General features: G+C 39.6%; 2 protein-coding genes across 2 annotated transcripts in view; both read left to right on the top strand.

The window, feature by feature from the left end:
- The window catches only part of LOC143031937 (uncharacterized), a 33,734-nt gene continuing 20,691 nt past the window's right edge, over positions 1-13,043 (top strand). Inside the window, exon 1 of the mRNA XM_076196318.1 lies at positions 1-330. The gene's annotated coding sequence lies outside the window, so the exon portion shown is untranslated. The remainder of the gene's footprint in view (positions 331-13,043) is intronic.
- On the top strand, positions 239-7,358 carry LOC143031938 (uncharacterized). The gene is made up of 2 exons (XM_076196319.1): positions 239-350; positions 4,619-7,358. The coding sequence occupies exon 2, from the start codon at positions 5,235-5,237 to the stop codon at positions 6,189-6,191; it is 957 nt and encodes a 318-aa protein (XP_076052434.1). The 5' UTR covers positions 239-350; positions 4,619-5,234; the 3' UTR covers positions 6,192-7,358.

The raw sequence follows: 13,043 nt of genomic DNA, 5'->3' as shown, positions 1-13,043 counted from the left end.
TAGAAATATATATGAAATATAAATATAACATGAAAATGTAAATATGAAATAGAAATAAGAAAATAGATTATACAAACATGAAATAGAAATAAAATATAGAAAATAAGAAACATAATCTAAAAAATATTAGATATAAAATATAAAACACAGAATAGAAAAATAGAGAAGATATGTAGAAAACTTTCACCTCCACCCTTATGTCATTTGTTTTTTGTTTACATATGACGACGTAGCCCGTCAAGCATTGAGCTGCACTCTGTCAGTTATTTAAAGAACTTGTTTTCGTGGCTGTGCTTTGTACAGGTTAAACAAGTGTACCTTCTTGAATTCGTAAGTGCAATAATATAAGGGTAAGATAACTTAGTGCATTTGCCACTCTTCAATTCTCGTTCGCACTGTATATGGTATTCTGAGCAAGGGTGGGTATTTATCAGAATCATTTTGAAAATGTTTGCCAATCTCACAGCTGCAATTACCAATACCATTGGCTAGCTCTTATCATTCTAATGTATTCTGAACACCAGATATAAGTACCGCAAACAAGTAGTAACGTCAGCAGCTATATAAAAAAAATGATAGAACATCTTTACATTTACCAAGGGTTGGTACGAGCACAGAAATTTCAAGTTTGGTTTAACCCTTCAATTCTTGTTGCAGAAAAAAAGATCTTTTCGTTACAAACAAAATGCTTATTTAGTTTTTTAGATTGCTTCATAAATAAGGGAGATATGGCATTTTGAAATTTTCTGGGATTCCAAATTTTTTGCTTAAAGTAGGTACATGCACAAAAAAAAATTAAATTTGTGTTGCATATGAAAGATAATTTCATTAGAAATTAATTACTTTTCAAAACTTATAAATAACTTGAAAAATAAGGGAGATATTATTATTTATTTTTATCCCAAATTTTTGGCTAGATTTTACCATAACAAAGCGTGAGAATTGAGTGTAGTAATTTGTAAAGATTTTGGTAAAGAAATACACATAAACTCTAAACCAGTGGTCCAATTTTATTGAAATTTGGAATACTTTGTTTTTATGGGTCAACAAATCACCTGAGCATGTCAAAAACAATTTAAGACATCTCCATCAAACCAAATTTGCCTTTTCATGGCAACTATTAAGTTGTCAATTTAGGGTCAATTTATAGTTTCACTCAACCATAGCATTTGATATGTGGCTTATGTGTTTCTGGTGAGAAATGTTGTAATATGAACGATGGTGTACATCATTTCTGTCACAAATGCGTACTTTTGAAGTAATTAAGTATTGAAGTTATGCACTTGTGCGTACATCTCCCGAACAATGTGGGGGCACGTGCGGGAAATCGAGGTTTTTGGGTGGGGAAGACTGATAAATGGAGTAATGCACATTTCAAAACAGGTGTAAAATGAAGAAGACTAAAGAAACACAAAAAAAAGAAAAAATCCCATTTCGGCGGGTACCGCGCATGGCGCCATGTTTGTTTACTAATGATTGTAAGTATTTGTGACTATACCTGCTAGATTTAGGGAAGCTGCTCGCACAAGAGTTGGTAACAGTAACCTAACCTAACGGAGGTAACATTAGTTTACGTTTAGGAAGTCTTGCGCGGCTGGAGTGGACTTCGCTAAATGTAGCTGATCTAGCGAAACATTTTTTCGAATTGTTGGGAAAAACAAACATGGCTACCGCTCGTGCTAGGCGGGACTCTGGCCCTAAAATGATTTTTTTAAGTGTTTTTGTTCATTTTATACCTATTTTGCAACACGCAGTACTCTATTAATTAGTGTTCCCAACCCAAAAACCCTGATTTCCCACACGTCCCCCCTGATCGTTCGGAAGATGTAGGCATAAGTGCATAACTTCAATAATTTATTACTTAAAAAGTACGCACTTGCGATGGAAATGATGTACACCATCATTCATATCACAGCATTTCTCACCAGAAACTCATAAGCCACATATCAAATTTTATGGCTGGGTGAAACTATAAACTGACCCAATTTAGAGATTATCATCAATAAAATCCAAACCACTGACCCAATTGACATGCAACTTGGCATGTGAAAGTTTTATGGATCAACAAATCATCTGAGTATGTCTAAAACAATGTAGGACCTTCCTTTTATACTATTACTAATACCTATCATGTTGCCATGGTAACTATTGTCAATTTGGAGATAATCATCCATAAATCGAAACTGCTGGCTCAATTGACATGCAACTTGGCATATGAAGGTTTTATGGGTCAAAAAATCACCTGAGCATGTCATAAACAATGTAGAACCTTCCTTTTATGCTATCGTTACTAACACTGATCATGTTGCCATGGCAATAATTAAGACTGTACATGTGAGTCCGCAGGCAGCGTCACCATTGCAGTTGGAATTTTATATATTGCCGCTGCAATTTTGAGCAACCTATTCAACTAGGTTCTCCTGAGTTTGACCTTGGTAGCGTTTGATGCATGCGCAGGTGGTTCAAAATGTCTTCCTGTTGGAAAAGCTTAGATTCAGTTCTTCAAAAATAGAAGGATTGCTGCTAGATGGCATCTACTGGCAAAACCTGACAATCCAAAACTTGTTTTCCAGCAGCAAATGCACAGCTGCATCATGAACAACAATCTTGAAGTCACTCATTTTTGGGAAAAGCAAGCTAAAAAACATGAATATCATATTAAAAAGTTATTAAATTGTTTCCCTTTAGATTTCCACTTGGAAAACTAAATTGCCATTGCAATGATCCAAATTCTTATGATGGAATGCGTGAAACTCCGTTAGTTTTTGAAAATGCATCTAAACTTCTAGGACAGGAAGATATTTTGAATCACCTGCATGCAATTTGAATGTTAACAGAGCTCAAACTGAGGAGAACCCATTCAAATGGGTTGCTAAGACTGGCAGTGGAAACGTTCCGTCCACGATGGTGGCACTGCCCATGGACGTGCGCATTGCTACCAAGGGGTTAGATTAGGTTATGTCAGGTCTCACATCGGCAATTCTTACCTCTATCATTGGCTAGCATTTATCATTGAGTATTTTGAACCACATTTATAAGTAGTGCAAATCAGTAGTTATTTTGGCAGCAATTTTTAGAAAATTGAGACTGGCAAACATTTTTGTACATTACAGAGATATTCGCCGTTCTCACAGCCGCAATTCTTACCAATATCATTGAATAGCTCTTATCATTCTAAGTTTTTGAGCCCAAATGTAAACACCTCAAATTAACATGATCTGGAGTATGAAAATGAATAATTTATGAAGCTCACTCTGAATTCAGTGTGCACTGATGGTGATATTCCTGTGCGTAAAACCTTTCTTAATATTCACTTATATAATCTTACATAAAGACTGGCTGCAGGTCATATGACCTATATGTCTAGATCACTTCCAGCTTGTGTAGGTCAGGCTTCTGATTTGTGTGCTCTGTGTCCTCCCCCAATCGACCTCTAGTATAAAAGTGTTCATATGGGAAGTGTCCATTTGAGTAGTAATGTGGGACAAGCACACATATCAACATTTTAAATTTATTGGAAATACCCAGAATGGTTAATTGGTCATTCCGATGGTGGGTGCTCCGACCCATTCATATTTTTCACTAAAATGTAAGCAAAGACACATTCGCCAGATCAAGTCTCTGATTGACACAAGCCACTGACCAACCAGTGTTCCAGATATAAGTGCCAATGATAGTACATCTGTCTGTACTGTTATGTTTTTGTATAAAGTGTTCATATGGGAAGTGTCCATTTGAGCAGAAATGTAGGACAAGCTCTGATTAGAGCAAACCTCAAAGAACATCCAACTTGACATTAATGTTAATAGGCAGGGACACCTAAACTAAGAGGGTACTTATATCAAATAAAAGTTCCACAAATAGAATTGGGATTTTTTTTTTTTTTTTTTTTTTTTTTTTTTTTTTTCCATTATTATCACATGAGTGTCGCAACCAGAAAGGAAGAAATCACAGGCTTCCTTAGAGACAACCAGGTACGTGTATATAATTCCTCCAAGTTTAAGTGAGCTGTAGGTTGGAATTTTCTTATACAAACATGTATTTTACTGAATGTGACGAGAAAAGATATGGATAATACCTCTACAGTTTCCTAGATCAATTTTATTTATTACATTTTGTTAAGAATGATAACACAGGTACACCACTTGCCAGTTAATCTTAAATGATATGACTTGCATCACTTATTTCAGACAAATGAACTGAATAAACCTTCCTTGCGTTGGTCATGTTTAGATTCAGGTCTTATGACCCCAAACATGGTTTGTTATGGAGTTACATTGAAATATGGCTGTTGTGGCCAGCTGGGCCATTGTCCACTTCCAAATATCATGACATGATGAAAAACCTTTAGCAAAATTTTAATGGTTCTGGTGGAGTTAGTACGCATGTAACTTTAGGATGATTTTCACCTAATTTCTACTGAAAAAGTAGAATTAAATATGACATCACCATATCTGGTAGTGTTTCTTCCTATTTTATGTTAGGCCATGGCATGTGCAAAGGGTCTGTTTAGGAACAAACTTGAGTATGAAATTGTGTACAAAACATCCACTGTCTCATTATAGTATATTGCACACTTTCAGAGTTAGGTGTTATTATAAATACTTTTTTTTTCCAGAATGAAGGTTAATACCACAACTTCATTGGAAGAGCTATCTGTAGATTCCATACTTATTATACAATGAAAAGGACCTAGTGTGACATCTGTGGCACAATTATATCACTAGTCATCTTAGATATCACATGGTGACCCACACTGGAGGGAAGCCTTTCCAGTGTGACCTGTGCAGTTGAGCCTTCTCACAAAAGGGTTCTCTCACAAAGCATATGATGAGCCACACAGAAGAGAAGCCTGTCTAATGTGACCTATGCAATGTAGCTTTCTCACAAAAGAATCAATTTTTCATGTGATAACCCACACTGGAGAAAAGCCATTCCAGTGTGACTTATGTGATAAAGCTTTCACACAAAAGTGTCACCTTAAAAATCACTTGACGACCCACAGAGAAGAGCAGCATTTCCAGTGTGTGATTCTGCTTTCTCAAAAAAGGATGATCTCACAAAGCTTACAAGGAAGCACACGATAGAGAAGCCTTTCCAGTATGACCTGTATTTCTGCTTTCTCATGAAAAGGCTCACTAAGCATATGAGGAGGATCCACACACGAGAAGCCTTTCCAGTGTGGCTTGAGCTATAAAGATTTCCCATGAAAGAATGACCTCAAAGATTATGTAATGATCCACTTAGGAGAGAAACCTTTCCAGTGTGACCTGTGCAATTCTGCTTTCTTAAAAAAGGATTATCTCGCAAGGCATATGAGGGCCCACACAAGAGAAAAGTCTTTCCAGTGTGGCCTGTGTGATAAAGCTTTCTTATATCAAGGTCATCTCACACAGCATATAAGGACACACACAGGAGACAAGCCTTTCCAGTGTGATCTGTGTGGTTCTGCTTTCTCACAAAAGAGTGCTTTCACAGAGCATATAAGGACCCACACAGGAGAGAAGCCTTTCCAATGTGACATTTGTGATTCTGCTTTTTCAGCAAAGAGTACTCTCACACAGCATATAAGGACCCACACAGGAGAAAAGCCTTTCAAGTGTGACCTTTGTGATTCTGCTTTTTCAAGAAAGAGTACTCTCAGAGACCATATGAAGACGCACACAGGAGAGAAGCCTTTCCAGTGTGGTATATGTGAATCTAATTTCATACGTAGGGGTCTTCTCAAACAGCATATGAGGACCCACACAGGAGAGAAGCCTTTCAAGTGTGACCTTTGTGATTCTGCTTTTTCACAGACGGGTGATCTCACATTGCATATGAGGACCCACACAGGAGAGAAGCCTTTCAAGTGTGACCTTTGTGATTCTGCTTATTCACGAAAGAGTTATCTCAGAAACCATGTGAGGACCCACACAGGAGAGAATCCTTTCCAGTGTGACCTTTGCGATTCTGTTTTTTCACAGAAGGGTACTCTAACAGAGCATATGAGGACCCACACAGGAGAGAAGCCTTTCCAGTGTGACCTTTGTGATTCTGCTTTTTCACAGAAGAGTACTCTCACACAGCATATGAGAACCCACACAGGAGAGAAGCCTTTCAAGTGTGACCTGTGTGATTCTGCTTTCTCACAAAAGAGTGCTCTCAGAAAGCATATGAGGTCCCTCAGAAAGCATATGAGGATCACTTGATGAACCACACAGGAGAGAAACCTTTCCAGTTCGGTATGTGTGCTAAATCTTCCCCACGAAAGAATCAGCTCAAAGATCACATTATGATCCACACAGTAGAAAGCCTTTCCAGTGTGACCTTTGTGATTTTGCCTTCTCACAAAAGAGTAGTCTCACACACACGAGGACCCACACATGAGAAGTCTTTCCAGTGTGGCAAGTGCGATTCTTCTTTCCCACTAAAAGTTCATCTCGCACAGCATATGAGGACCCACATAGGAGAGAAGACTTTCCAGTGTGATTCTGCTTTCTCGTGTAAGGGTTTTCTCACAAATTATGTGAGGACCCACACATGAGAGAAACCTTTACAGTGTGGCCTGCATGATAAGGTTTCCCATGAAAGAATTAGCTCAAAAATCATATGATGATCCACACAGGAGGTAAGCCTTTCTGATATGACCTTTGTGATTATGCTTTCTCAAGTGTTATCTCACACAGGATATGAGGACCCACATTGGAGAGAAGCTTATCCAGTGTGACCTGTGTGATTCTGCTTTCTGAGAAAAGTGTTATCTCACACAGCATATGTGGACCCACACAGGAGAGAAGCCTTTTCAGTGTGACCACTGTGATTCTGCTTTCTCACACAAGGGTTATCTAACAAAGCATATGAGGACCCACACAGGAGAGGAGACTTTCCAGTGTGACCTTTACAATTCTGCTTTCTCACTAAAGAATCTCAGAAAGCATATAAGGATCCACACTAAAGAAGCCTTCCAGTGTGACCTTTGTGGTGAGGCTTTCTCACAAAAGAGCCATCTCAGGAAGCATATGAAGACCCATACAGGAGAGAAGCCTTTCCAGTGTGACCTGTGCTTTTTTTCTTTTTTTTTCTCTCCCTGTCAAAAAAGCCTCATCTCATCCAGTATATGAGGACCCACAATGGAGACAAGCAATTCCTATGCGATAGAGCTTTACTTAAGAGATTTCTCTCCCAAAGCATACAAGGACCCACACAGGAGAGAAGCCTCTCCTGTTAAACCTGTGTGGCGCAGCATTCTCATGAAAGGGTTCTCTCACAAAGCATAGCAGGACTCACAATGGAGAGAAGCCATTCCTGTGTGACTTGTGGAATGCAACTTTTTCACAAAAGAATCACTTCAACCATCACATGATTAACCCATTCAACTCCGATGACAAGATGTCTTGTCATTTGGTCAAATAAAACAAAAAATCATAATAAAACAACAAAATGTTTGATGATCAAACAGCACCAGAAAAATATGACATCATCAGTCCTCCTCGAAGAGGAGGACTGATGACGTCATATTTTTCTGGTGCTGTTTGATCATCAAACATTTTGTTGTTTTATTATGATTTTTTGTTTTATTTGACCAAATGACAAGACATCTTGTCATCGGAGTTGAATGGGTTAACCCTTCCCCCCCGCACAGGACAGTAACCTTTCCACTGTGACCTGTGTGATTCTGCTTCTCACAAAAGAGGTCCCACTCATGACATGGTAACTAATAGTGCACACAGACATGGTTGTATTCTGTAATCTGTAGGTGTTTGTAATTTTACAAATGTAAAAAACATGATTCAAATAACAGAATTGCATAGAACTGTCATTTGGATATGTTTATAAGATTGAAAAGCTACAAATTATATGGAAATTCACTGAATTAAGATAGTATGTATGAAGAGTGGGTGAATGCCAAAAACAGAAGAGTAAAAAATAAGGAGTTAGAAGCTAGAATTAAAGTTGAGAATTAGTGATGGGCATATGTATATATATGCATATGTATATATATATATATAATTTCTTTGGAAGGTTAAATATAATAATTCCTTAGTGTTATATATATTTTTTTCATACTAATTAGATGACTATAACATACATATTAATTGATTTTGCCACCCTGTCATTGTTCTCATGCAAAGGGTTCTTGAAATACAAAAATAAAAAAGGAAAAGATATATGCCTAGTAATTTGTCTTATTTATAGAAAGCCAAATTTAGGAGGTATTTCTAATACATAATAGATTATTACATTAGATGGCACTCACCAATGTCATTCACAAAATAAACATTTTATTTTGCCCACATTATAAATAATAGCAGGGGCAATTTTATATACTATTTGTGAAATTTGTATACTGTAAATGCCAGGGTTGCAAAAATATTAAAGATAAATCCTTGATCAGCATATACGAATCTGCCTCAAAATATAATAACTTATTTCTTGGCCTAAGACCCCCATTTCCACAAAATTTCATCATGAGAATCCTCTTCATTGTGGCCTGTGCCATGCAGCCTTCTGAGGAAAGGATGCTCTCAGATGACCCATACTGGAGAGGACCCTATGCAAGTGTAACTGGTGTGATGCAGCTTTTGCACGCAAGTGTCATCAAACTTCATATCATGGCTCACGCACTGAAGAGAAACCATTGCAGTGTCATCTGTGTGATGCAATTTTCTCACAAAAGAGTGATGTCACATGATGACCCACATAGGAGAGAAACCATTCTAGAATATTCATCTCAAACATCACGCGCTTATCCACTCCGGAGACTAGCCTTTCTAGTGTGACTCGTGGGATATAGCTTTCTCATGAAAGGGATTATCAAATATCACGTGATGACCCACACTGGAGAAACATCTGTCCAGCAGTGTGACCTATAACATGGAACTATCTCACCAAAGGGTGATTTGAAATAGCATGTGATGTCTTATGTAGGGAGAAGCCTTTCCACCATAACCTGTGCAATGTAGCTTTCTCATGAAGGAGTAATATCAAATGGAATATGATGATGAGCACAAGAGAGATGCCTTTGTATTGCTTCTTGTATGATCCAGTTTTTCTGTGAGACGTGTTCAAAAGTCACGTGATAAACCACACGAGAAACTTTTCTAACATGAAATAGGACGTATTGGGGATAATAGAGTAGGATGTAGCAATAATGTATAGCAATATGTCAGTGTAGGACAAAATATAATTCTAGTACTGTATATAATGTAGGCAGAGGACAAAACCTTTTAGGATTGTTGTTGTTGTCGTTCCCTAGACTGTCTGTCCGAGCAGTCCCGTCTCCCCAAGGAAGGCCACAGCCGAAACTGGGTTTTCCCACAAATCCTTTATAGAGTGTATGTTGTGTTGTTTGCGTGTATGATTGTGTATAATGCAGTCTTCCATTATGTGTTGTATGGTATGGGGTGAAGTGTTACATCCTGGGCAGCTGTTCACAACACGGTCGTCCAGCCTCTTCTGGTAGCTTAGAAGTGCTGGGTGGTGACCGCATCGCAGTCTGGCCAAGTGGACTCTGTCCTTACGTGGGAGAGAGGATTCAGAAGGGTGGATATCAGGGGGTCTGGCATGCAGCAGTGTGTTGTCTTTCAGTGTGTTAATGGAGCGGTGAGTGATATGATTATGAATATGTTTCCGGAGGCTGGTATTTGGTGGTTGTGGAGGAAGAGAAGAGAGTATCTGTGTGTAATAAAGGTCTTTGGGTGTAGTTTTAATGTTTCTTGGTGTGTGTGGGTGTTCTGCTATGTAGTGTAGCGGGTGTGATGTGTTTGTGGTGGCTGCAGCAAGTGTTTGTGTGCCTCTCATGTCGAGGTGGTCCTTGACTTTGAGGACTTTTGTTTCATGGTGTAAATGGTCTGTAGGTGATGTATTTGTGCAGCCTGTAATTGTTTTTAGGGCTTTGTTTTGTATGATTTGAAGGGTGTTGTGGTGTGTCTCACTGAGATTAGGAGCCCATGCAGGACTCGCATAATTCATCACTGAGCGTATGCATTGTTTGTATATTGTTATATTAGTTTCTTTGTTTTGTCCAAATGTTGTTCCAGTGATTGACTTAAGTGCGTTAAGTTTAGGTGTGCATTTGTTTTTTATGTTTGTGAGGTGTTGTTTGAAAGACATGGATGTATCGTATGTTACACCAAGAATTTTCGGTGTGTTTGTGTGTGGTATTAGAGTGTTGTTGATGTAGAGATGAGGTATGTATTTGTGTTCTTTTGTCCAGTTGGTGAGAAGTGTTGCTGTAGATTTGGTTGGAGCTATTTTGAGTCTGTTTGTGATGAACCATGTGTTGAGTGTGTCAAGGTAAGGCTGGATTATTTCTGCAGTTTTGTCTGTGTTACGATGTGTGCATGTGATTGTTATGTCGTCTGCGTAGGAAGAGATTTGTATTTCTGAGGTGTCTGGCGTGGGTAAGTCATGCATGTATAGATTAAATAATGTGGGGGATAGAACCGAGCCCTGTGGTACTCCGTTCTTAATGTTTCTGATGTGCGATGATTGGCCATTATATGACACATGAGCATTCCTGCCTGCCAGATAATTGGCCAGCCATCTTTTGGTGTTATTGTGCATGTCTGTGTTATAAATTTTATTTGTTAGGTTGTGGCGGGGGATAGCATCAAAAGCTTTACTAATGTCCAATGTTATAAGAAGTGTTCTGTGGTGGGGCCTATCTGAATTGATGCCATCTAAAATTCTTTGTGTGAGTTTTGTCAGAAGAGTGTTTGTGGAGTGTAGTGGCCTAAAACCGTGTTGTGAGTCAGCAAGGGGAATATATGGTGTGACAAGTTTAAGTATTAGGCGTTCAATGACTTTAGAGGGGGTGCAGAGAAGTGTGATTGGGCGGTGCGATGTTGGGATTGTTGGGTCTTTGTTCGGTTTTGGAATGGTGATTATTTTACCATGTTTCCAGATGTCGGGTATTGTGTTGTGTGAATAGCTGTAGTTTGCAATGTTTGTGAGTGCGTGTATACCTTGTGGTCCAATGTGTTTTAGGTGTATGTTGCTTATGTTATCAGGGCCACAGGCAGATGAGTGCTTGAGACTATGTAATATGAGTTTTGTCTGACTGTCTATGAAGGGTGTATAGTCTGAGTCTGTGGGAAAGTCTTTCTTACGTCGAATGGTGCGTCGGTCGTCAGGGTGAGATGTAAGATGGCTCGTCTGTGCAAAATGACGTATGAGTGCGTTTGCTTGTTGTCTGTTTGAGGGTAGATTATCTGTTGTTGTGATTATTGCAGCGTGAGAGCGTGTAGTGTTAGTGTTGGATAGTGTGATGCTGTTGAGTGTTTTGTACAATTTGCTGGTGTTTGTTTTGTGATCAAGTGTATTGATAAAGTTTTGCCAATTTTGTGTTTTTTGTTCATGTATTTTATTGGCAATCACAGTGTTTAGTGTTTGTATTTGGTCTGCTATGTTCTGAGGGATAGGTGTGGGGGTATCGTGTTTAAGTGTGTCACGTTGTCTGATGAGGCCTTGGATTTCTGGTGTGAAGTTGGGGTTGTGTGATTTTCTGTTGCCTCTAGGGATGTATCTCTTGTCTGCGTTTTGTATGATTGTATTAAAAGCGTGCACAGCATTGTTTATGTTTGTGATTGGTGTACTGTTAAGTGTTTCAAAATGTTGTTCTGTCTCTTCATTAAAGGCTTCCCAGTTAGCTCTCTTGTAATTGGTGTAAGTGTGTCTGTGGCCAGCTGGGGTGCATCTTGTTTTGGTGGTGATGATGATTGGAAGGTGGTCAGAACCAAGGGCTCCGACCACTCTCCATGATGTTGTTGGGGTTAGGCAGGGGGAGCAAAAGGTGATATCAGGAGAGGAGGGAGTGTAGAGGGCTTGGTATGGGATATGTGTATGATTATGCGTGTTGTTCATGATAGTCAATGAGTCGAATTGAGTCTGTATATCAAGCCCTCTGTCTGTGTCAGGGTTGTCGACAAACCAGGCAGACGACTTGGCGTTGAAGTCACCACCCATGATCAGGTTGGGGATTGAGGTTAGTTGGCTGAGTTGAGGTCTGAAGGTGTTTGGAACTGTGGGGGATGATTGGGGGGGAATGTACATGTTAACTATTGTTAGTGTTGAATTGTTGCCTGTGCGGATACGAATGGATTGGGTTTCTGTTGTGTTATCTGTGGTAGGGAGGAGAATTTTGGTTGTGGCACTTGTGTCCACAAAACAGATGGAATGGTGGATCAGGGTGATGAGTCCACCGCCATTGCCGTCAGTCCGGTCTTGTCTGATGGTGGTGTAATTATGAAATGATGGTGTTTTGTGTGAGTGTCTTAATTTTGTTTCTTGTAGAATTGCAATGTGTATGTTGTGTTGTTTAAGAAAGTGTTCAAGTTCATGTTTTTTAGTGTTTATACCGTCAATGTTGTGTTGTAATATGTTGATGTTGTGTGTTTTGTATGTGTTGTATGTTGCCGTTTGGGGTTGAGGTTGGGGTGGTAGTGGGGAAGGTGTAGGATCTGGGTCAGAGGGGGGGAAAGGAGAGATCGGGGACAAAGGAAGGGGAGTACTAATCGGGGGTAAGGGCAAAGGGAAATTGTGAGTGGGTAAGGGTGTTGGCCGTGGTTGGGGAGGTGGGATTGGGGTTACTGGAGGGCAGGTAGAACATGTCCAAGTGTTTGTGTATTGGTTTGTGTCAGCAAGTGTTGTACAAGTGAGGTGGGCCCAGTTTTTGCACATATTGCACTGAACTGAGCCCTTTGTCTGTCTGCTCGAAGTAATGGGTTTAGAGCATGTTGGGCATGTGTATTTTGTGGTGGGCCCAGGATTGCTCTCTACATCTCCGGCTAAAAGTAGAAGAAGAGGGGTGATCGCCGGAAAATGACCCCTCAGTGCAGAAAAAACGTAACATTGTGTGTTGGAAAAAAAAAGGATTGTGGTACTCCCCCAGGTAGGCGTAGCTCCTCCTTGGGGATCGGTGCCATCTGCGTAGAGCTGATGGCCAGGGGTAGATGCTGCTGTTTGGCCCCCAACTCTTGGGGTTGGGGGGTGGTCCCACGACGTAGACGTTGCAGCTTTTAGGATATAATGTCAGTAGAGGACAAAATATTACATTAGGA

This window comes from Oratosquilla oratoria, chromosome 12 (genome assembly GCF_046742065.1).
Source record: "Oratosquilla oratoria isolate Oo_2021 chromosome 12, ASM4674206v1, whole genome shotgun sequence".
NCBI lineage: Eukaryota > Metazoa > Arthropoda > Malacostraca > Stomatopoda > Squillidae > Oratosquilla > Oratosquilla oratoria.
The sequence above is the reverse complement of the archived record's forward strand: the minus strand, read 5'-3'. Positions and strand labels throughout refer to the sequence as shown.

What these genes read in the sequence shown, in the direction of transcription:
- LOC143031938 (XM_076196319.1), top strand. Translation starts at nt 5,235, where the DNA reads ATGATCCACTTAGGAGAGAAACCTTTCCAGTGTGACCTGTGCAATTCT.